Source organism: Nerophis lumbriciformis, linkage group LG08, assembly GCF_033978685.3.
Source record: "Nerophis lumbriciformis linkage group LG08, RoL_Nlum_v2.1, whole genome shotgun sequence".
Lineage (NCBI taxonomy): Eukaryota > Metazoa > Chordata > Actinopteri > Syngnathiformes > Syngnathidae > Nerophis > Nerophis lumbriciformis.
In genome coordinates, this window is record NC_084555.2 from 44,235,318 (window position 1) to 44,260,689 (window position 25,372).

Consider the following 25,372-nt stretch of genomic DNA (forward strand, 5'->3'; position numbering starts at 1 on the left):
AGTACATCCATCAATACATCTATCAACACAACCATGCATCCATCAATATATCCATCAACACAACAATGCATCCATCAATACATCCATCAACACAACAATGTATCCATCAATACATCCATCAACACATCCATCAATACATCCATCAACACATCCATCAATACATCTATGAACACATTGATACATCATTAATACATCCATCACCATATCAATACATCTATCAACACAACCATGCATGCATCAATATATTCATCAACACAACAATGCATCCATCAATACATCCATCAACACATCCATCAATACATCTATCAACACACTGATACATCATTAATACATCCATCACCATATCAATAAATCTATCAACACAACCATGCATCCATCAATATATCCATCAACACAACAATGCATCCATCAATACATCCATCAACACAACAATATATCCATCAATATATCCATCAACACAACTATGCATCCATCAATACATCCATCAACACAACAATAAATCCATCAATACATCCATCAACACATAAGTACATCCATCAATACATCTATCAATACATCAGTACATCCATCGATACATCCATCAACACATCACTACATCATCATTACATCCATCAACACAACAATGTATCCATCAACACATCGAATGCATCATCAATACAACCATCAAAACAACAATACACCATCAATACATCCATCAATACATTAATGCATCATTAATACATCCATCAACACATCAGTACATCCATCAATACATCTATCAACACAGCCATGCATCTATCCATATATCCTTCAACACAACAATGCATCCATCAATACATCCATCAACACAACAATGTATCCATCAATACATCCATCAACACATCAGTACATCCATCGATACATCCATCAACACATCACTACATCGTCATTACATCCATCAACACAACAATGTATCCATCAATACATCCATCAACACATCAGTACATCCATCGATACACCCATCAACACATTACTACATCGTCATTACATCCATCAACACAACAATGTATCCATCAATACATCCAGCAACACATCGAATGCATCATCAATACAACAATACATCATCAATACAACCATCAACACATTAATGTATCATTAATACATCCATCAACACATAAGTACATCATCAATACATCCATCAACACATTAATAAATCCATCAACACATCAATGCCTCATCAATACATCCATCAATAGATCCAACAACACATCAATGCCTCATCAATACATCCATCAACACATCAATACATCCATCAACACATCAATACATCCATCAACACACCAATGCCTCATCAATACATTCATCAACACACCAATGCTTCATCAATACAACCATCAACACATCAGTACATCATCATTACATCCATCAACGCAACATTGCATCCATCAATGCATCCATCAACACATCCAATGTGTCAAATGGCGTGTACCTTTTCATCCATTGATCCTGCAGCTTCGTCCACTGCGTGTTGCAAAAAGGAGCATCCAAAAAAAGAAATGCTTTGGAATATTGAGTGGTTTTGTGCAGTAAGAGGATGATTGTGCTGTGACAACATCTGTGAACGTGTGCTGAGAGCATTCCAGATGTTGTGCATGATTACAGCTTAGAGAGAGAGAATGCACGTTGTTCCACCTAATACTTCAAATATGCATAGTACTGCATTAGTACTGCATACTGACATGTGTTTACCACGTGTATAACTACTTCATCTGCAGTTTATCCCATCTTCCGGCTTCTCGTGCCTGTCACACACTCACACACTCACTCACACACACACACACACACACACACACATTTCTTGTATTTGTTACCTTCTTGAGACCTCCGAATAATGCCTACCTCTTTAGATATATAAAGACTTATATTTACAAGATTAATAATATATACATACTATGCAAATGTAAAAAAAACTTCTTGTGAAAAATGAGTCGGAATTTCACAAGAAAAAGGTCACAATTTCACAAGAAAAACTTAGAATTTTGTTATAATAAAAGTCGTAATTTTACTCAAAGCAAGTCAAAATTTTACAAGAAAAACTGAGCATTTGTGCAATATTATGATGAAAGTTGGAATTTAGTGGTAGAAGTAACTTTTTTTTTTAATGCATTATTTTTTTATTTGCTGTATATGCTATATGTACAGTCGTGGTCAAAAGTTTGCATACACTTGTAAAGAACATAATGTCATGGCTGTCTTAAGTTTCTAATAATTTCTACAACTCTTATTTTTTTTGTGACAGAGTGATTGGAGCACATACTTGTTGGTCACGAAAAACATTCATGAAGTTTGGTTCTTTTATGACTGAGAGGCTACCATGCAAGAAGGAAGCCCTTGCTTCAGAAGCGACACCTTAAGGCTCGTCTGTCAGGTTCAAACACTGATGACATCTATTAAACAGACGAGAAGCAAGGAATCATGCAGAGACAGAGTTAAATTTGGCTCAATGAGGAGACACGTGTTTTGGGCTGTATTCTAGTTACAGATCCAAACTACGTTCTAAAAGTCCAGCCCGCGTGCTTCCTCTATTTATTTGGGAGGTCCCTGGTTACGTCACTTAAGCTGTCGCTGAGGGAAGGGGGTAATCTCGACAACTCCAGTTAGACACAATATATGATTATACAAAAATGCAAATGTGTTGACGCTGGTGATATCGCCTTGTCTCTGCTCTGTCTGCGTCACGGCACAACACTTATATGAGACAACTGGCAATCTTTTGGATTGCCAGCTTTGCACAGATAGAAAAATACAGATAAAAACTATAGCAACGGCCCTTAAGCATAAAGTTGTGTGATAAGACATACATGATTATTCTAACACGTCTAAAGTTTACTGCTGATCACATGGACAAATATAAGACCTTCTGGAGGAAAGTTCTGTGGTCAGATGAAACAAAAATAAATCTGTTTTGCCACAATACCCAGCAATATAGTTTGGAGGAGAAAAGGTGAGGCCTTTAATCCCACAAACACCACGCCTACCGTCAAGCACGGTGGTGGTAGTATTATGCTCTGGGTCTGTTTTGCTGCCAATGGAACTGGTGCTTTAAATGGGACAATGAAAAAGGAGGATTACCTCCAAATTCTTCAGGAAAACCTAAAATCATCAGCCCGGAGGTTGGGTCTTGGGCGCAGTTGGGTGTTCCAACAGGACAATGATACCAAACACACGTCAAAAGTGGTAAAGGAATGGCTAAATCAAGCTAGAATTAAGGTTTTAAAATGGCCTTCCCAAAGTCCTGATGTGTGGACAATGCTGAAGAAACAAGTCCATGTCAGAAAACCAACAAATTTAGCTGAACTGCACCAATTTTGTCAAAAGGAGTGGTCAAAAATGCAACCAGAATCTTGTGGATGGCTACCAAAAGCGCCTTATTGCAGTGAAACATGTAACCAAATATTAACATTGCTGTATGTATACTTTTGACCCAGCAGATTTGCTCACATTTTCAGTAGACCCATAATAAATTCATAAAAGAACCAAACTTCATGAATGTTTTTTGTGACCAACAAGTATGTGCTCCAATCACTCTATCACAAAAAAAATAAAAGTTCTAGAAATGATTGGAAACTCAAGACAGCCATGACATTATGTTCTTTACAAGTGTATGTAAACTTTTGACCACGACTGTATACATTTAAGAAAAGCTAATGATATATGTATATGTTTTACAAACACAGCAAACAGTATGTAAAACTGTAAAAAGTGTGGTATTTTATTTTGAAACGTTACCGTAATGTATAGAATAAAGTGGAGTTGACATTTCAGAGGGGCGACAAACAGAGGTCTCACGTATCAAGTGTCGTGGTGTTAAATTTAGACTGAGCGTCAAGAAGACACGGACGTGAAAAACCAGAAGACAAACAAGCAGACTTGTACAATGAACGTGGAGGACATGGAGGAGTCACTTATGGAGTATTTGGACGACGAAGACGACATGGAGGACGCTGAGGACGGAGGTTTGCGAACTTTGGAGTAGTCCATGACGTCATTACTTACAACGAACTAATTATAATTTTAACCAAAACACTAACTATAACTTCAAACTACAAGTTAAAAAAAAATTATGTTTCCTTTCGTGGTGGTACCATATTTGTAACACTATTGTGTTACATTGTGAAATAATGACAAAAGTACACTTCATTCACTAATTGTTCAACAAGGTCAGTTATGACATATACTGTACTATTTCGATACTTTTCGGTACTTTTCTAAATAAAGGGCACCACAAAAAATGGCATTATTGGCTTACCGGTAATTTTAACAAAACAATATTAGGGTACATTTAACATATCTTTCTTATTGCAAGTTTGTCCTTAAATTAAATATTGAACATACAAGACAACTTGTCTTTTAATAGTAAGTAAGAAAACAAAGGCTCCTAATTTAGTCTGCTGACATATGCAGTAACATATTGTGTCATTTAGCATTCTATTATTTTGTCAACATAATGAAGGACGAACTGTAAAAATTGATTAATAATCTACTTGTTCATTTACTGTTAATATCTGCTTACTTTCTGTTTCAACATGTTCTATCTACACTTCTGTTGAAATGTAATAATCACTTCTTCTTCTGTTGTTTGGATACTTTACATTAGTTTTGGATGATACCACAAATTCGGGTATCAATCCGATACCAAGTCGTTACAGGATCATATATTGGTCATATTCAAAGTCCTCATCTGTCCAGGGACGTATTTTATGAGTTTATAAACATAATATACATTTTTTTTAAACGAAAGAAGATGTTTATCATAGTAATCATAGTAGTATCGACTCGATACGCTCCTGTACTTGGCATCATTACAGTGGATGTCAGGTGTAGATCCACCAATGGCGTTTGTTTACATTTTGACGCCGGTACTTTTCAGAGGCGGTATAGTACCAAATATGATTCTTTAGTATCGCGGTAATATACTAATACCGGTATACTGTACAAGCCTAGTAGGTATGTGTGTAAAAAAAATGTGATACCTGTATTATCAGACAGATATTGCAAAGGCGATTCCGTTGATATTAATATAATTTTCTGTCATAAATATTAGGAAAGTTATGGATTAATAAAACCGGTAAAAAAAATGTTTTAAAAAAAAACCACTTCTTAATATTAAGACAATATTTTAGGTGTGACCTTTTTGTTAAAATGGTCATAACTTTCTTAATATTTACCCTGTTTTAAATAGGTCGGTATCATTGGAAGGCTTACCAAACAAAGAAACAGAAAAAAGAGGTTTCATTCTGTACTAATGATGTTAATTATTTCGAATCAATTAATTCCAAATACGACATGAAACAATAAGTAAATACAAGGATAACAAAACTCATAATTTGTAAACTACAAGGAATATTATTATTAAGATAAAAGCCTTCTTGTAGATATTGGTGTTTTGATTTGGAGTACATTATGAATAAATTGAGAACAGGAAGTGAACAAAAGTGTTTACTGCTATGTAATGGAAAATGGGTAGGATTAAATAAGCTCTGTTTCTTCCGACTCCTTTTCGAACATGTTGAAAAGAGAAACTGGAAATTGTGATGTATCATGTTGTAATCGTATGCACGCTCGAAATAAACTCAAACTCAACTCAACAAATGGAATTATATTTGTTTTACCTAAATTTAGAGACAACTTGTTCCTTTTGAACCATGTTTGCATTCTCTTAATTTCTAAAGTGATGGTATCAATAAGTATTTTCAAGTCACTGCCAGAAAATATATATATTTATATCCTCTGCAAATAAGACCAGCTTTGAGCATTTTTAGACTTAGACTTCCTTTTATTGTCATTCAAATTTGAACTTTACAGTACAGATAAGAACAAAATGTTGTTGCATTAGCTTGTTGTAGTGCATTTTGAGACATTACACAGATCATTCATATGTAAAATGAAGAACTTTGGACCTAAAACTGATCCCTGCGGAACACCATATGGAAGACATGAAGAGCAACTGTCCTTATACTTCAAAAACTGACGCCTGTTCGTCAAATAAGTTCCCACCCACTTGTAAGCCACTACCCTGATTCCTACCGTTCTAATTTGTTTAATAGAATGTTATGATTACTGTATTTTCCGGACCATAAGGCGCACTGGATAATAAGGCGCACTGCCGGTGAGCGAGTCTAGTCAGGTCTATTTTCATACAAAAGGCACACTGGATTATAGGGCGCATTAAAGGGGTCATAATATAATACTTTTTTTCTAAATTGAAAACACGTCCTTATGGTCTACATAACATGTAATGGTGGTTATTTGGTCAAAATGTTGCATAGATGATGTTTTACAGATCATCTTCAAGCCGCTTTCTGACAGTCGCTTTCGAAAGCGCCGTTTTGTGGCCGGTCTTATTTACGTGGCTCACCTTCGACAGCATCTTTTCTCCGTCATATTTGTTGTAGCTATGTAGCGTGCAAGGACGGGAGTGGAAGAAGTGTCAAAAGATGGAGCTAACTGTTTTAATGACATTCAGACTTTACTTCAATCAATAACGGAGCAGCATCTCCTCATCCGTGGCTCACGAGTGCAACAACAACAACGCCGAAAAACCGTCCGACTGGAAATCTCTAATAACTAAAGTTCCTTGGGTGAATAATATAAACTCACTACACCGGTATGTTTTAGTGCTTTCATGGCGAGTTTACTGACAGATATAAGTAAGAACTTTATACTACTTTATATTACAAATGGCAACAGCAGAGGATGAATGTCCCATAACAAGAAGATAGAGAAAAAGAAGAAGCTTATTGACTACGGTGTCGGCACAGACTACAAAGGTGGAACCGCGCAAATTTTCAGGACTTATGCAGATCCCAAATGCAGATCAGCAGGTACCAGAAGGTAAGAAGTTTAATCCATCAAGCGGTGCGGCTTCATAGCTTACCAAAGTCGTACCAAACTATTTTGATAGATTTTTGAGTGTGTAATGTTCTATATTTTCAATGGAACATATAAAATGTTGGTGTTGTTTACTTGAGTCATATTGCAATCTACACATATCTCTTATGTGTGACTGCCATCTACTGTTCATCATCGGCGGTCACTCGAACGAGTATGACGATCCTCCTGGTAGGGGTGTATCCCTTTATGGAGGATGCCTGTGCGTGACTTTGTTTTACGTGGGGAGACTGGTGCACAGACAGTCACCACACGATCCTTGACAGAATCGGGTCAGGGTTCAGTGGCATGGAGTCCAAGACGACTGGGGACCCTTTTCTGCTGCAGCCTTCTTCCGCCATCGCAGCCGATGTGGTAGTTCTTAAATCTACCGTCTTCCGCCTGCTCCGCCGTTGAGGTCTTCACCGTATCCCTGGCTAGGGGGCAGTCAGGTACTAGGCCTTTGCTAAGGGCCACCTGGGGTAACAGTAGTAAAGGGGTTAACCTCCTAGTGCCCCAAAACCCCATAGAGGAGCCTCCACTTTAACGTCATGCCCAGGACACACATCTACTGTTCACACTTATCATTACACCATATACAAAAAAAAATAGCTTTGAGGTCGGTAAGCACAACCAAAATGATTCCGTACATTAGGCGCACCAGGTAATAAGGTGCACTGTCAAGTTTTGAGAAAATGAAAGGATTTTTAAGTGCGCCTTATAGTCCGAAAAATACGGTAATAGTGTCAAATCCGCTTTTAAATCAATGAATACTAAATTTTTTTGGTCTAAGGAATTGATAACATCCTCAATTGTGTCAATTAATGCTAGTGAAGTTGATCTTTTAGCTCAACTGGTAAGGAAAACAACGCAAACGGAGTTGAACTTTGAATACAGCAGTCCGGTCGCTATTCAGATCGTGAGATCAAGCGTGAGACGCGCTGAGTGACGACAACCAGTGGCGAATACACACATACCTTCATATAGAACCTCTTGAATGACTGTGTACACTTGTGGTATTGAACACAATATTCATTTTGGTAATCACAACAGCATTTATTAAGTTATCTATACTTACAAGATTGACATTTGTTTTATCTTGTTTAGTCATGGGCTTCAGCGACAGTCTGACTGGAGAGGTCAAACCTCGCATCCTGCTGATGGGTCTGCGAAGGAGTGGAAAGTCCTCAATTCAGAAGGTGGTTTTCCACAAAATGTCCCCAAATGAGACACTGTTCCTGGAGAGCACCAACAAAATTTGCAGGGAAGATGTCTCCAGCAGCTCCTTTATCAGCTTCCAGATCTGGGACTTCCCTGGTCAGATTGATTTCTTCGACCCCACATTTGACTATGAAATGATCTTCAGAGGCACTGGAGCACTGATCTTTGTTATTGACTCGCAGGTAAGGTAATAGTTGAGACTAGGGATGGGTACCTTTCACATTTGAACCAATTCGGTACCAATTCTAAGTACCTAGGACTTTATACCGGTACACAAAGGTACCAACTTTTAGTGTGTTCATGTGTTAATAAATGTTAAAAGTTAGATTTTTTAGATTTAACACTCAGCTGATAAAGATAACCATGCTGCCCAGTTGTTAGAGCTTGTTTTCTTACACTTCTGAGTCTCATTTGCCAGTGTTATCTAGTAGACTTTACGTGCGGTTGCAATACCCAGATGTTATATGGCAGTAGTGTATAGGCTACGGTAAGGCTGGCTCAAAACTGAATCTTGATTTATTCATATGTTTAATGAACTTTTTGGAAAATGTCTTTCTTTCTAGGATGATTATGTAGAGGCGTTGTGTAGGCTACATCTCACAGTGACACGGGCTTACAAAGTCAACCCAGACATCAACTTTGAGGTCTTCATTCATAAAGTTGACGGCTTGACAGACGACCATAAGATTGAGAAGCAGAGGGATATACATAAACGCTCCAACGATGACATCGCAGATTCAGGACTTGAGCAAATACATCTGAGGTAAACATTTGGAAACAATGTTTTAGGTTGTCTATATTTACAATAAGTTAGGGTGTTAATTGAATGGAAAGTAACAAACAGAATACGGATTGTAAAGTTTCAGTCAATGAGACTAAATTGTAAAGGTTTCTTCAAAATTATACTCATTGACTATATTACAACCTATTGAATTAATTAACACCCATTCATCCATCCATTTTCTACCGCTTATTCCCTTTGGGGTCGCGGGGGGCGCTGGAGCCTATCTCAGCTACAATCGGGCGGAAGGCGGGGTACACCCTGGACAAGTTGCCACCTCATCGCAGAATTAATTAATACTTTTTAGTTAAATCAAACTTAAGTATGTGCTTTAGTTCAAGTTAACTTACTCATTTGTCTTTTTATAAACCTGTGTTAATAATTGTCCCAATATTCTCATTCAGTTTCCATCCCGTTCCAGTTTCTATTTAACCAGTATATACGACCATTCCATATTTGAAGCATTCAGCAAAGTAGTCCAGAAGCTAATTCCACAGCTGCCTGCTCTTGAAAACCTTCTAAACATCTTCATATCTGTGAGTACTTGTTTCCTTTTTCACACAACTTGCTGTTGCACTGATGTTAGGCTTGAACCCTCCAAGAGTAGTGTCCAAATGTTTTCCACAAAGCAAAAAACAAAAAAAACAAAGCTGGGGGCCACTTTAAATTTAATTTTACTTTAAAGGGGAACTGCACTTTTTGGGGGGAATTTTGCCTATTGTTTACAATTATTATGAAAGACATGACGATGGATGTTATTTCTGATTTTATTAGCATTCTAAATATTATATAAATGCGATCAAAAGTCCGCTTATAATTGAGCCTATGCCCTTAAAAAAGCATCCAAACACCTCCAATAAGAATTTGTATTTTTAATTTTTTTTTAATTTTGTTCTGTCCAGCTACTCAGGCAAATCATATAGTTGATGTAGATGCCCACATTGGCTGTACAGAGTTTACTTCACAAAAGAGATGTTAGAGATGTCCGATAATGGCTTTTTTGCCGATATCCAATATTCCGATATTGTCCAACTCTTAATTACCGATTCCGATATCAACCGATACCGATATATACAGTTGTGGAATTAACACATTATTATGCCTAATTTTGTTGTGTTGACCCGCTGCATGCATTAAACAATGTAACAATGTTTTCCAAAATAAATCAACTCAAGTTATGGAAAAAAGTGCCAACATGGCACCGCCATATTTATTATTGAAGTCACTAAGTGCATTGTTTTTTTTAACATGCCTCAAAATAGCAGCTTGGAATTTGGGACATGCTCTCCCTGAGAGAGCAAGAGGAGGTTGAGGTGGGCGGGGTTGGGGGGGTGGGGTTGAGGTGGGGCAGGGGGAGGTATATTGTAGCGTCCCGGAAGAGTTAGTGCTGCAAGGGGTTCTGGGTATTTGTTCTGTTGTGTTTATGTTGTGTCACGGTGCGGACGTTCTCCCGAAATGTGTTTGTCATTCTTGTTTGGTGTGAGTTCACAGTGTGGCATATATTTGTAACAGTGTTAAAGTTGTTTATACGGCCACCCTCAGCGTGACCTGTATGGCTGTTGACCAAGTATGCTTTGCATTGACTAGTGTGTGTGAAAAGCCGTAGATATTATGTGACAGGGCCGGCACGCAAAGGCAGTGCCTTTAAGGTTTATTGGCGCTCTGTACTTCTCCCTATGTCCGTGTACACAGCGGCGTTTTAAAAAGTAATACATTTTACATTTTGAAACCGATACCGATAATTTTGAAACCGATACCGATAATTTCCGATATTCAATTTTTAAAGCATTTATCAGCCGATTATATCGGCAGTGCGATATTATCGGACATCTCTATTTATTATATTTGTTTAGAATATGCCGAGGGCCAATAAAGAACAAGCAACAAACCAGAAATGGCCCTCAGGCTGCATTTTGGACACCTGTGCCCTAGATTTTAATTTAACAATGGTTAGATAATGCACCGCTGTGAGTAATGACTCAGCTGGAAGGTTCAAATCCCTGCATGGAAATCCCATAATAATGGCTTTTGATAGCAGTGACTGTAATGGCTCATGTCGTTCTTGTCAACAAAAGAGTCAGACATAGTGTTGACGTTGATGTATTATTATGTCACACTGCGGTGTTCATGCTGAGGGAAGCTAAGTGATGATATTCCCCTTTGTCTTTGTTCAGAACTCAGGTGTGGAAAAGGCCTTTCTTTTAGATGTGGTCAGTAAGATTTACATCGCCACAGACAGCAGTCCCGTGGACATGCAGACGTACGAACTCTGCTGTGACATGATTGACGTCGTCATTGACATCTCTTGCATCTATGGGTAAGTGAATTGACTCCCAACACTCATCAGTACATGATTAGCATACACTTTGTATGTATCAATATCTAGATGATGGTGGATGAAAAATTGTAACTAGTTGCTATGCTACTCTGCTGTTGGACTACTGTCGAGGTGCCCTTCATCGTTTCCCCCGCCCTCAGCTCACGGACCCAGTCACTGTTTCAGCGCCCCCTGGTTATGACATTTCTCCTAGCCTACATATGTGTGTTGTGTAACAAAATTGAATAAACTTAATTCCTCCTTTAGGTATAATAAACAGTACTGTATAATAAAAATGACCCATTTAACCAGCATGTGGTGAGCTAATTTGCTTCATAGGTTGAGGTTCAAATTCAGCTCGGAACTTTCTAGGTTTTCTCTGTCAAAGATAGATTTTAGATTTAGATTTATTGGTCCCCTTGGGGAAATTCATTGTCACTGCCGTACATTTAAACAATAGACATTACACATCACAAAAAAATAACAAAAAGACATCATACATGACCAACACACATTTACAGGCTTGTCAGACAGGTCGGCCGGGCCTGCTGTTAAGGGCGGCTATAGCTGCAGGGATAAGGCTTTTCCTGAGGCGGGCCCTCCGGAATGTGATAGTTCTGTACCTGCGCCCTGATGGTAGTGGTATGATGTATTGGTGTAGTGGGTGAGTGATATCCTGCACTATTGTTTTTGCCAGTCGGGTGATGAAAGATTGTCTATGTCAGAATAATCATAGACTGTAAATTGCCAATAGATGTGAATGTAAGCGGGAAAGTTTAAGCAGTAGCAAATTAATGGATGACTAAATCGAGTATTTAAATAAAAGAACACAGCCTGTTTAATAATAATACCGGTAATAGTATGATTTGGGCTGTTAAATTTTTATTTTTTTTAAATCAGATTAATACAATTTTAAAACTTTGATTAATTAACTCGGATTGGATTTTTTAAGAAAAAGTGTGTAATTGGTTTGAGAAAGTGTCTTGACGTGTTTTAATGTCGGATCGACTGTTTGCAATAAAAATAAAAAAAGTCTCCTTTCGACTTCCCGTTGACAGTCTTTCATTTCTGTTGAGCTTTTACGTCATCTTACTTACACTGCAAAAACTGAAATCTAAGTAAGATTAAATATCTCAAATAAGGGTGATATTTGCTTATTTTCTGCAGATTTCATGTGAGAGTGTTTTACTTGTTTTAAGTGTTTTGGTCCTAAATGATCTCAGTAAGATATTACAGCTTGTTGCAGAGATTTGATGACCTATATTGAGTAAAACATGCTTAAAACTAGAATATCAACTGTTGCAAAGCTGTGTCATCAACACTCACAAGAATAAAACTACTTTTTTAAAGTAATAATTTATTATTTCAAGCATGTAAAAAAAAAATCATGACTTTCTGACACAATTGTGTCTCATAATTAAAACAGATGACAGCCAAATGGACTTTGCTGTTTTATTTTCAATGAAACAATAGAAAAGACGTACTCGTACAGTTGGCACAGTACAGCAAACTGACAGTTAATATTTAAACATTTAACATGTGACATTTCAAACAATTTTGAACAGAAATAGTTCATGCACATTCAGATAAATTCCTCAAAATTACAATTTAAAAAATTGTGGCTGGGGGCTGGGCTGTATATATGCGCACTAATTGACTGAAAGAGCACGCACTTGGCGCAATGATGTCATGTTATCGATGGAAAAATGCATTTTTAGACCATATGATTTGCCTGAGCGGCTAGGAGACCCTGAGAGTAACAAGCAGTTGCCTTGTTGCCTTTCCATTAAGAACCATAAATTAGTTTTTAGTATAAGTTTGCTGGTTTCAAGAAACGTGATGCCGGGCGCATATCATTATGTCAAGATAATGGCACTAGCATTTACTTAATTTAAGAATATTTTCCAACAAATTAAGCAAAAAGGTCTCTTTTTTTTTTTTTCTACCAAGAAAAGTGCACTTGTTATTAGTGAGAATATTCTTATTTTAAGGTATTTTTGGGTTCATTGAGGTTAGCTAATTTTACTTGTTTTGGAAAGTCTTGACAAGCCAAATTTTCTTGTTCTATTGGCAGATAATTTTGCTTAGTTTCAATAAAATACCCCTCATTTTTGTATTTTTTTTTTCTTGTTTTTGAACACTGACTTTTTGCAGTGTACTAAATAAGTCACAGTAACAATCTAAATGTTAGGATATCACTGCACCTTAACCATAATCTGAACACAGAAGTGAAGCACCACCCACCATTTTATATATATATATATATATATAGAGAGAGAGAGAGAGAGTGAGAGAGGGAATGAGAGAGGGAGTGAGTGAGTGAGAGAAAGAAAGAGAGAGAGAGAGGGTTGTGGCCGCAGGCTTTATAAATCAGACTAATTGCAGATTACGTCCACCTGTCTTTTGAACAGGAACAGGAAAATACAACAAAAGTATGACTGTCATGCAAAGCCAGACAATACAGATATTCATTTCACCGTCACTTTAGTTTGTGACAAAACAAAGTTACTCCCTCAATTTACAGCATTTAAATTTGATCATATCTTAATTTTCTAGTTAGCTACACTGCAAAAACTGGAATCTAAGTAAGATTAAATATCTCAAATAAGGGTGATATATGCTTATTTTCTGTCTGATAAGATACTTCTTCTCACTAAGCAAATTTTATGTTAGAGTGTTTTACTTGTTTTAAGTGTTTTGGTCCTAAATTATCTCAGTAAGATATTACAGCTTGTTGCTGAGATTTTATGACCTATATTGAGTAAAACATGCTTGAAACTAGAATATCAACTGTTGCAAAGCTGTGTCATCAACACTCACAAGTATAAAACTGCTTTTTCAAAGTAAGAATTTCTTATTTCAAGCATGAAATAAAAAAATCATGACGTTGACACAATTGTGTCTCATAATTAAAACAGACGACAGCCAAATGGACTTTGCTGTTTTATTTTCAATGAAACAATAGAAAAGACGTACTCATATAGTAGTATAGTTGGCACACTACAGCAAACTGCCAGTTCATATTTAAACATTTAACTTGTGACATTTCAAACAATTTTGAACAGAAATAGTTTATGCACATTCAGATAAATACTTCAAAATTACAATTAAAAAAAATTTGGTCGGGGGCCGGGCTGTAAATATATATATATATATATATATACATATATATACATATATATATATATATATATATATATATATATATATATATATATATATATATATATATATATATATATATATATATATATGTATATATATATATGTATATATATATATATATATATATATATATATATATATATATATATATATATATATATATATATTTGACTGAAAGAGCACGCACTTGGCGCGATGATGTCATGTTATCGATGGGAAAATGCAAGAAATGTAATGCCGAGCGCATATTATTATGTCAAGATCATGGCACTAGCATTTACTTAATTTAAGAATATTTTTCAACATATTGAGAAAAAAGGTCTCAAATTTCTTTTTTCCATCAAGAAAAGTGCACTTGTTATTAGTGAGAAAATACTTATTTTAAGGTATTTTTGGGTTCATTGAGGTTGGCTAATTTTACTTGTTTTGGAAAGTCTTGACAAGCCAAATTTTCTTGTTCTATTGGCAGATAATTTTGCTTAGTTTCAATACAATACCCCTCATTTTTGTATTTTTTTTTCTTGTTTTTGAACACTGACTTTTTGCAGTCTAAATGTCGTTATTGTATTGAATTTGAACCATCGACAATGATTCTAACCGAAAAATAAAGACTTTTATGCTTGCATTCCACATAGTAATAAAAAAACCATTGCTGCAGGTTTATCCTCTTTGACCCAAATGTGTTGCAGAATTAATAGAAGAAGGACGCGAGTGTCTCTTGGCAATGTCGCTTCACTGGCGTTTGCAATTGAACTAGGCCACACTTAGCCTGAAGCCAGTGAATATTCCTCACACTTCTTTACTACGGAAATGCTCGATTATGCAAAGCACGTTAGTTACAATATCCAAAGACGGTTGCAATTGAAAATGTCATCATTATCTCAGCCAAACAGCTTGTATAGCACATCCGGATTACACGCGTCGGTTTTCTGATGTCAGTTCAGCAAGAAGAACTTGGCATGCCCTGTTCTTGGGGAGCTTGACTATTCCTTGGCCAACAAATGAAGCCTCCGTTACAAATATGGATGTCCGATACTATCAGCTGACTGATATCATTGACCGATATTGCCCTAAAAACGGAACACATCGATGTTTTTTTTTCAGCTGATAATTATATCAGCATGTTGTATCAAACTGCTCTGTGCTGATTGATTGAAATTGATTGAAACTTTTATTAGTAGATTGTACAGTACAGTACATATTCCGTACAATTGACCACTAAATGGTAACACCCGAATAAGTTTTTCGACTTGTTTAAGTCGGTGTCCACGTTAAAGGGGAACATTATCACCAGACCTATGTAAGCGTCAATATATACCTTGATGTTGCAGAAAAAAAGACCATATATTTTTTTAACCGATTTCCGAACTCTAAATGGGTGAATTTTGACGAATTAAACGCCTTTCTAATATTCGCTCTCGGAGCGATGACGTCACAACGTGGCGTCACATCGGGAAGCAATCCGCCATTTTCTCAAACACTGAGTCAAATCAGCTCTGTTATTTTCCGTTTTTTCGACTGTTTTCCGTACCTTGGAGACATCATGCCTCGTCGGTGTGTTGTCGGAGGGTGTAACAACACGAACAGGGACGGATTCAAGTTGCACCAGTGGCCCAAAGATGCGAAAGTGACAAGAAATTGGACGTTTGTTCCACACACTTTACCAACGAAAGCTATGCTACGACAGAGATGGCAAGAATGTGTGGATATCCTGCGACACTCAAAGCAGATGCATTTCGAACGATAAAGTCAAAGAAATCTGCCGCCAGACCCCCATTGAATCTGCCGGAGTGTGTGAGCAATTCAGGGACAAAGGACCTTGGTAGCACGGCAAGCAATGGCGGCAGTTTGTTCCCGCAGACGAGCGAGCTAAACCCCCTATCGACCCTAGCTTCCCTGGCCTGCTGACATCAACTCCAAAACTGGACACATCAGCTTTCAGGAAAAGAGCGTGGATGAGGGTATGTCTCCAAAATATATTAATTGATGAAAATTGGGCTGTCTGCACTCTCAAAGTGCATGTTGTTGCCAAATGTATTTCATATGCTAGTTGTTAGTTTCCTTTAATGCCAAACAAACACATACCAATCGTTGGTTAGAAGGCGATCGCCGAATTCGTCCTCGCTTTCTCCCGTGTCGCTGGCTGTCGTGTCGTTTTCGTCGGTTTCGCTTCCATACGGTTCAAACCGATATGGCTCAATAGCTTCAGTTTCTTCTTCAATTTCGTTTTCGCTACCTGCCTCCACACTACAACCATCCGTTTCAATACATTCGTAATCTGTTGAATCGCTTAAGCCGCTGAAATCCGAGTCCGAATCCGAGCTAATGTCGCTATAGCTTGCTGTTCTTTCCGCCATGTTTGTTTGTGTTGGCTTCACTATGTGACGTCACAGGAAAATGGACGGGTGTTTATAACGATGGTTAAAATCAGGCACTTTGAAGCTTTTTTTAGGGATATTGCGTGATGGGTAAAATTTTGAAAAAAACTTCGAAAAATATAATAAGCCACTGGGAACTGATTTTTAATGGTTTTAACCATTCTGAAATTGTGATAATGTTCCCCTTTAATCAATTTAACAGAGCAACACGCTTGCTGCTAGTGTGTGAAGGGATTTCAAAGTTTTTCCTTTGGATTGTAAAAACACAATTTGCAATACAAGTGTAAATCGTTGGTAATGTCAGAGGTGAATAAGGTGTCTTCTTTCAATAGTTTTCTGAATCTTTGACCACCTCACAATTCGATTCCGATTATTGGGGTGACGATCTGATTCAGAATTGACATTACATTATAATGAAGGCTTTTCAAATCAGGTTACAAGTTACAAAAACTCCTCTTTGGCTGTTGACGTGCAACTGATAAACCACTAAAGTCTGATTGCAGACAGCTTTGCCCATCCTTCATTCATTTGTGGCAGCTTTGGGGTAGCTTGAAGGGCTGCTAGCATCTTCCGAATTTGTCGATAAGCCTTGGCAATCATGATTCCAAATAGGTAGTCTTCAACGTCCTTGACTGAAAGAATGGCCAAGCACACAACCCACCACTTCTCCCACGAGTTCATCGTGTATGCAGCCACAAACGTTCCATGGAATAGATCAATTCCATTGTTTAAATTTTGGAGCGCAGTGCAAAAAGAGGCTCGAAGAAAGGTAAGACGAGACAAAGAAACAAAAGCAGGAGAGGTAAGGGAAGCGTCCGCCTTCGCTAAGAGCCTTAAAACGAAAAATCTTCTCAGTACGTTACCAGTTCCCTGTAATACATGTCACGTCTTAGCGTTCATGTTCTCTGCACTGTATGGTTACTAAACTCTTGTCTGCTGTTGGGACTGACCTGACTTACCTGAAATCTGCTTTTGAGTATTCCTTCCCCACTTCTTGTTTTGACAACAAATCGCCTTTTCAGTAAATATTTTATCTTGGAATAAATACTTTTCACTGTTCTGTTTGTGTAGCTCACCACAAATGTCTTTCAAATTGTAATTATTGTGTGAATGCTCGAAAGGAATGCTTTCGAGCATTCACACAATAATTACAATTACACATATGGTTTTCTATACCAAAATTCATCTTTGTATTGAAGTTCTTCAACTTCTTCTTCTTCTTCTCCAGATTTTGGCGCGCTCTACCTTCCACATTTTTCATCCGATTCAAATCGTTCCAACTTAAAACTGTTCAGCCTATTCGGGAATCGCAGGCTTTCCCTTGACAAATTCCAAAAATTCCCTAATTTCCTAGAATTCCAGGTTTTTACGGGACATTTTTCCCATTCAAAATGAATTGGCCATTTTTCAAACTTCCACCATTTCCACATTTTTTAACCGATTCAAACCCTTCCAACTTCAACACATTACACCATCCTGGAAATTTAAACTATCTTTTTTTTTTAAAGTTAAAAAAAATTCCAGGATTTTCCAGAATTCCTGATTTTCCAAAGCCCTGTTTCCATCCGTTTTTCTGGCGACTACTCTATTTTTCAACGCATTTCAACCGTTCCACCGTCGAATCATTCCTCTTAATTAGGACAAAAAAATTAAGATGTTTTTTGCGCTGGAAAAATTCCAAGTTTTCCCGAAATTCCAGGAATTCCGTAAATTTCTCAATTCAACATGTTACTACTTCAACATTTCTCGACCGATTTGAAAAATTCCAACACCAACCATTTAACTCATTCAGACGATTCAATTTTTTTTTTTTACTTTTTTTTTTTTTACTTTTTTTTTTTAAATTCCCGCTTTTCCCTAATTTTGGGGAAATTCCCATTGAAATCAATAGGACATTCTTCAAAGTTCCACAACTCCCACATTTTTCATCTGATTTAAACTGTTCCGACTTCAAAATATTCAGCCTGATTGGGAATTGTGTGCTCTACTTCAACAATTCTAAAACAAATTCCAGGATATCAGTTCAACTTCAGCATTTGAGCATTCACACGCAATTCCTTCTGGAATTGCCTCATGTAGTTGTTCTTGATTTATCCATTGTGATTTGTTTTCTTGAACACGAAAACATTTTTAATAATGATAAATTATGTTTGATTGTCTAATTCATCCTCTCAGAAGCTGGCCTTTAACATTGCTTAGAAGCAGCAATACTGCACAGTCATAAATTCGCAAATCAGCACAAGAAGCTACTTTGAAATGTGTTTGTGTCTCTCCATCAGGCTGACCGACACAGAAACAGGTTTACCTTACGACGAGGAGTCCATGGCGATAATCCACCTGGACAACGTGACAGTCATGTACCTGAAAGAGGTCACCAAGTTCCTCGCCATGGTCTGCTTCCTTCGCAAAGAAAGCTTTGAGAGAAAAGGTAGTCAGTAACTCGCACGTTACACAACAAAGAGCATTTCATTACAATAGTACAATGTAGTCATTTCACAATAAATACATTATTTCACAGCAACAATCTGAATTTGTAGAAATATTGTTAATTGAAAAGCACAATTTTCTCTGCACTTTACTTGCAAATTACAATGATACAGTGGTACCTCAACTTAAGAGTGATTTACGAGCCTCCCCACCACATTTTAGTATATGTATTACGGCAATAGTACATGTTAGTAGATGTATTACTACAATAGTAAACATGTTTGTACATGTATTACTGCAACAGTACATGATAGTACATGTTAAGTCATGCATGACTTTGATAGTACATGTTGGTACATATATTACTACAATAGTACATGATAATACATGCCAGTTCAGGTATTACTACAATTGTACATGTTAGTACATGTACAACTGCCTGTTAGTACATGTAAGTTCATGTATTAACTAGAATAGTACATGTATTACTACAATGGTAGGTATGCACAGTGCATGACATGTAAACTCTTGTCTGCCTGTCAGGACTGATCGATTACAACCTCCACTGCTTCAAAAAAGCCATTCAGGATGTGTTTGATGTCAGAGTGAGGCTTCAACAAAATAAAAAGAGAAGATGCAGCAGTCAGCGCTGAAGACTGCTGTCAATCAAATGTACTTTGTGTGTATTTGTCAAGACTAGGACTTTGACGTGGTTTGTTCTCCCGTGGTGCAAATGAGCATTTGGACCAGACATGGCGTGAAGGTGAAGACATTATTTATTTTACACTAACAAAAGAACAAAAGGCGCGCTCAAAGCGGATGTACAACTTGACAAATGAAAACAAAAGACTTGCACGGGGGCAAAAAACTATGAACAATAAAAAACACTAACTGTGGCAATAATAAACAAACTTACTTGGCATGGACATGAAGTGCGCAGACGTGGACAGAGTGTGACAGAGGGCATAAATGCGAGGATGTCGTCAGGACGAACAACAGAAAATGAAAAGCTTAAATAACACAGACATGATTAACGAAAACAGGTGCGTGACTCAAAACGTGAAACAGGTGCGTGACGTGACATGTGAAAACTAATGGGTAATCATGCAAACAAGACAAGGGAGTGAAAAGCCAGAAACTAAACAAAACATGACTTAAAACAAAACTTGATTACACAGACATGACAGTATTCATGTCATGATCCTGCCTTTTATGACATCACAGTGCATACACTGTATACTCTTACTATATATACACGGTATATTTCATATGTACAATACTGTATATACTAGGAGTGTAACGATTCCATTCGATTCAGAATTTGTGGTTGCCAATACAATTCAGGGCAAAATATATATATTTTTTAGAACGATATGATCCGAATCGATTCAGTAACTTTTTAGCAATAAAATCAAGCAGTGTAACTTTGAAATAAGTAGTGGATACCGGACACTGCAGGGGAAGTTTGCTATATTTCTGTTATTTCTTGTAAGGGAATTATGTATAAATGAACCATGGATACAAACAATGGACCACAATGGAAACAATCCTTTTGGCTTTTTGTGCCATCTATTTGCCTTTTTTAAAGCATTACATGGATTAAATTCTTTAAGATGTCAATAAACTTCTCAATCAATCAAAACAAGCAAGTAAACAACAATTAATGCATTCACATCTTGTTTGAATAAAGAGCAACCAGCACTTTAGGTTAATTTAAAGGGGAACATTATCACAATTTCAGAAGGGTTAAAATCATTAAAAATCAGTTCCCAGTGGCTTATTTTATTTTTCGAAGTTTTTTTCAAAATTTTACCCATCACGCAATATCCCTAAAAAAAGCTTCAAAGTGCCTGATTTTAACCATCGTTATATACACCCGTCCATTTTCCTGTGACGTCACATAGTGAAGCCAACACAAACAAACATGGCGCATAGAACAGTAAGCTATAGTGACATTAGCTCGGATTCAGACTCGGATTTCAGCGGCTTAAGCGATTCAACACATTACGCATGTATTGAAACGGATGGTTGTAGTGTGGAGGCAGGTAGCGAAAACGAAATTGAAGAAGAAACTGAAGCTATTGAGCCATATCGGTTTGAACCGTATGCAAGCGAAAACGACGAAAACGACACGACAGCCAGCGACACGGGAGAAAGCGAGGACGAATTCGGCGATCGCCTTCCAACCAACGATTGGTATGTGTTTGTTTGGCATTAAAGGAAACTAACAACTATGAACTAGGTTTACAGCATATGAAATACAATTTGCAACAACATGCACTTTGAGAGTGCAGACAGCCCATTTCAGGCGCGCTAAGAACATACATTTTTCCACGATTTCAGCACTCAGGTTAACCATACCTAAATAGACACAAAATACTGCATTACACAAGACTACCCGAATGTACTCGAATGATTGAAAAAAATAAATGTTTTTAAGCTAAATTATTGGTAAACACAGTTTATGTATAATAATTTACGTAAAACCGCGAGTAATGAATAAAGTTTTCATCAATTAATATATTCTGTAGACATACCCTCATCCGCTCTTTTTTCCTGAAAGCTGATCTGTCCAGTTTTGGAGTTGATGTCAGCATCTGCTTTGAGTGTCGCAGGATATCCACACATTCTTGCCATCTCTGTCGTAGCATAGATTTCGTCGGTAAAGTGTGCGGAACAAACGACTGACCATTTCGTCGGCTTTCCCCGCAGCCTCGTATTTTGAACAAATTTCGTCCAATTTCTTGCCACTTTCGCATCTTTGGGCCACTGGTGCAACTTGAATCCGTCCCTGTTCGTGTTGTTACACCCTCCGACAACACACAGACGAAAGTGAGATAATGGCAGATTGCTTCCCGAGAGCGAATAATAGAAAGGCGTTTAATTCGCCAAAATTCACCCATTTAGAGTTCGGAAATCGGTTAAAAAAATATATGGTCTTTTTTCTGCAACATCAAGGTATATATTGACGCTTACATAGGTCTGGTGATAATGTTCCCCTTTAACAAGATCAGCATTCAAGCAATGTTCAATAAAAGTACAGTAAACAACATTTTAACAGCGGTATAGCTCAGTTGGTAGAGTGGCCGTGCCAGCAACTTGAGGGTTCCAGGTTTGATCCCCGCTTCCGCCATCCTAGTCACTGCCGTTGTGTCCTTGGGCAAGACACTTTACCCACCTGCTCCCAGTGCCACCCACACTGGTTTAAATGTAACTTCGATATTGGGTTTCACTATGTAAAAGTGCTTTGAGTCACTAGAGAAAAGCGCTATATAAATATAATTCACTTCACTTCACAACAGTATATTTACCTGGTAAATAAAGTTCTACGACCCGGCCATTTCTGTATTACGTTATTTGCCCTGGCATGGTCAATGAAGGCCAGCGTCCCAAGTGTGCAGAAGCCGTTCGTTTCTCACCTAGGCCTTCAGTGATGTCCTACTTTGTCCGACTTCACCTCTCAAAATACCGTAATTGATGTCACCACATGAACACGGCTGGAGATACTAAACAGAAACACACTTGCACACTACCGAGCATTGAACCCCCTCAACGGTGTACTAAAGGGTCTATTTTTCGGCGCTTTTAACATAAACCCGCTTCAGCAATAAAAACATATCTTACGTGGTACTGTCAAAATTAAAAGAATTGCATAAAACAAATGAAACATGAAAAAATAAAGAAATAAAATATTTAAACTCACAATTTGTAGTTGATCCGTGGCGGGCATTTCCCTATTTCACCGCCGGTGTTGTGCCAGAATGTGATTGCCTGCCAAAAATGTATTTCCTTCGCGGGAGCGCACACCGCTCGCTAAACCTGCATTGCTTGGCTTCGTCTGTCAACAATGGATTACTCGGTGTAAGACAAACACTTTATCATTGTTATTCTGTGGCTTTCTATGGCTCGTATGGTTCCGGTGCCACTTCCTGTTTTCGCAACTTGTGATTGGATACTCACTTGGGACTCCCAAGTGAGTATCCAATCACAGCGTTAGGCCAGCTAGAAGGCCTTACTGACAACAACTTGTTTTTTTTTTTGTTTTTTTTTGTTTTTGTTTTTTTTTTTTTAATGTCCTGTCCAGCTTCTCAGGCAAATCATATAGTTGATGTAGATGCCCATGTCGGCTGTTCAGATTTACTTTACAAAAGAGAAGTGTAGGATACTTCTCTTGTTGCCTTATTTGTATTTGACTTTATTAAATGTATTTATATTATCATTTAGTGCAGCCGGGCCGGAGCAGGAGGGGATAGAAAGAGAAAAAAAAAGAAGACAGAGGGGGAAATTGTGGGGACAAGAGGGGGATTAGACAGAGAGACAAAAACAACAACAGCAAACAACAACAACAACAATAATAGAGCAACATCAGCAAATATGACATGTACAAATATGATGGTAAAAGTAATAGCAAATAAGCAGTTAGCGAAAAATAAAAAATAATACAGAAATGACAATGAGCATTATTACACTACAAATGGATCAATACAAATACCAATAGAAATAGCGCTATTGATAATGAACAATACCAATAATTTACCTTTATTATCAACAATACAGTTGTTTAAATGCAACAATACATATACGTAATGATAACTTGAGATACGAAAGAATGCAGAAAAATGGAGGGGGAGAAAGAGAAGCAACCTACATTAACCTTGTAGATTGTTATAGTCACAATAGGTTAAGCTTTGTCAGTGTGCCATGTGTTACACCCAGTTTACCCTAGGGCAACAACGTTAATATATGTTTGATGAAACGTGATTATGTGCATGAGTGTAAGTATGCATATGTACTTGTATATGTACAGAATGTGTATATGTGTTTGTACAATGAATGTATATGTACAGAATGTGTATATGTGTTTGTACAGTGAATGTATATGTACAGTATGTGTATGTGTATGTTTGTATATTGAATGTGCGTGTGGATGTACGAACATTAGGTAGGTAAATATGTACTGTATTTGTGTATGTATGTGGGAGCGTAGGTACCTATGTACGTATGTGAGCATATGTGAATTTGCATGTACAATACATTCGACTCCCAGAGTGCGTGGGAGCCAGAGCACGGCCCCATCACCCCCGAGAGCCCAACCCACAAACAGGAGGCGTGGTGCCCAGGGAACCAGGGACCACCGCCCCCACGCAGCCAAGCCGGCCAGCGACAGGAACCCCAGAGCCCGACCCACCGTACCGCCCACAAGGGCCAGCAGCAGGCCGCAGACAGACGCACCCGGCAGAGGACAGGGCACGAGAAAAGCAGGGGACAGCCAGACCCCAAGCCAGCGAGAGACCACACCCCACACGGGCAGAAAGGCGAGACGCCCCGCCCGAGGGACCCAGAGACTCCCCGCAACCGGACGGAAAGACCGCCCCCGCCCCACCGGCAACCGGGCCCCCACGAGCCCACCCCCCACCCCCGGAGAGCGCGGCGAGGCCAGCCCCCGGCCACCCCACCCAAACCGGCCGCCGCAGGACCACCCAGGCACAGGGCCACGGGAACCACCCACCCCACCCGCAGGGACCCCAACGATGGAGATGGAACAACCAGCAACCGCCCCGCCGAGCCCCCCCCCTGAGGGAGGGGAAAATTAAAAAATAATATTAATAAAATATATTAAAAAATAAATAAATAAATAAATTAATTAATTAATTAATTTAAAAAAAAAAGAATTAAAAGAAGATCACAGACATGCTGACAAACAAGGTCACTACCCCAGCAACTGGCCGACTCGCAGCACCTCGGAATACCTTGCAGCACCAAGCTACCACAATAGACGCAGGGACTAGGCCCAACAGGCCCCAACCAAGACGGGCACCCGGAAGGGATGGACAGCGGGACCCAGGAGCTCCAGACACGCAGTTCGGAAGCAGTAGCCTGAGGCGTTGACCCCCGTCTGACAGGCAGGCCCAGAGCGTACCCCCAGAAATATACATACATACATACATATATACATACACATACACACATACACGTATACATACCCACACATACACATATATACATATACATACACATATGTACACATACACATATATAAACATACATACATACACACACATATACATACAAATACACAGTTCGTCAGCCCCGACAGCCATCACGCGCGCGCGCTGCCACCAGTCACAACATCAGCCACACCCATGCACCAGACCCAGCAGCCACGGGCGCCCACACCACAAACAAACGGCAGCA

At 38.3% G+C, this 25,372-nt stretch overlaps 2 protein-coding genes across 6 annotated transcripts in view; one reads left to right on the top strand and one right to left on the bottom strand.

Annotated features, from left to right (window-relative positions):
- ankrd6a (ankyrin repeat domain 6a) overlaps window positions 1–25,372 on the bottom strand; it is an 80,640-nt gene that overhangs the window by 29,861 nt on the left and 25,407 nt on the right. The window contains exons 2-3 of one of the 5 annotated variants that reach the window (XM_061968988.2): window positions 19,056–19,164; window positions 1,448–1,479 (exon numbers count right to left, since the gene is read on the bottom strand). In XM_061968988.2, coding sequence (XP_061824972.1) covers window positions 1,448–1,459 — 12 coding nt within the window. In that variant the 5' untranslated portion in view covers window positions 1,460–1,479; window positions 19,056–19,164. Of the gene's footprint in view, window positions 1–1,447; window positions 2,162–19,055; window positions 19,165–20,093; window positions 20,321–25,372 lie in introns of those variants that run through there. The other 4 variants (XM_061968989.2, XM_061968986.2, XM_061968987.2 and 1 more) reach the window with 4 other exon arrangements.
- Window positions 3,796–19,945, top strand: rragd (ras-related GTP binding D). The gene is made up of 7 exons (XM_061968992.1): window positions 3,796–3,974; window positions 7,996–8,291; window positions 8,673–8,872; window positions 9,312–9,426; window positions 11,065–11,207; window positions 19,030–19,178; window positions 19,721–19,945. Exons 1-7 carry the CDS (start codon window positions 3,896–3,898, stop codon window positions 19,828–19,830), a joined length of 1,092 nt encoding a protein of 363 aa, XP_061824976.1. The 5' UTR covers window positions 3,796–3,895; the 3' UTR covers window positions 19,831–19,945.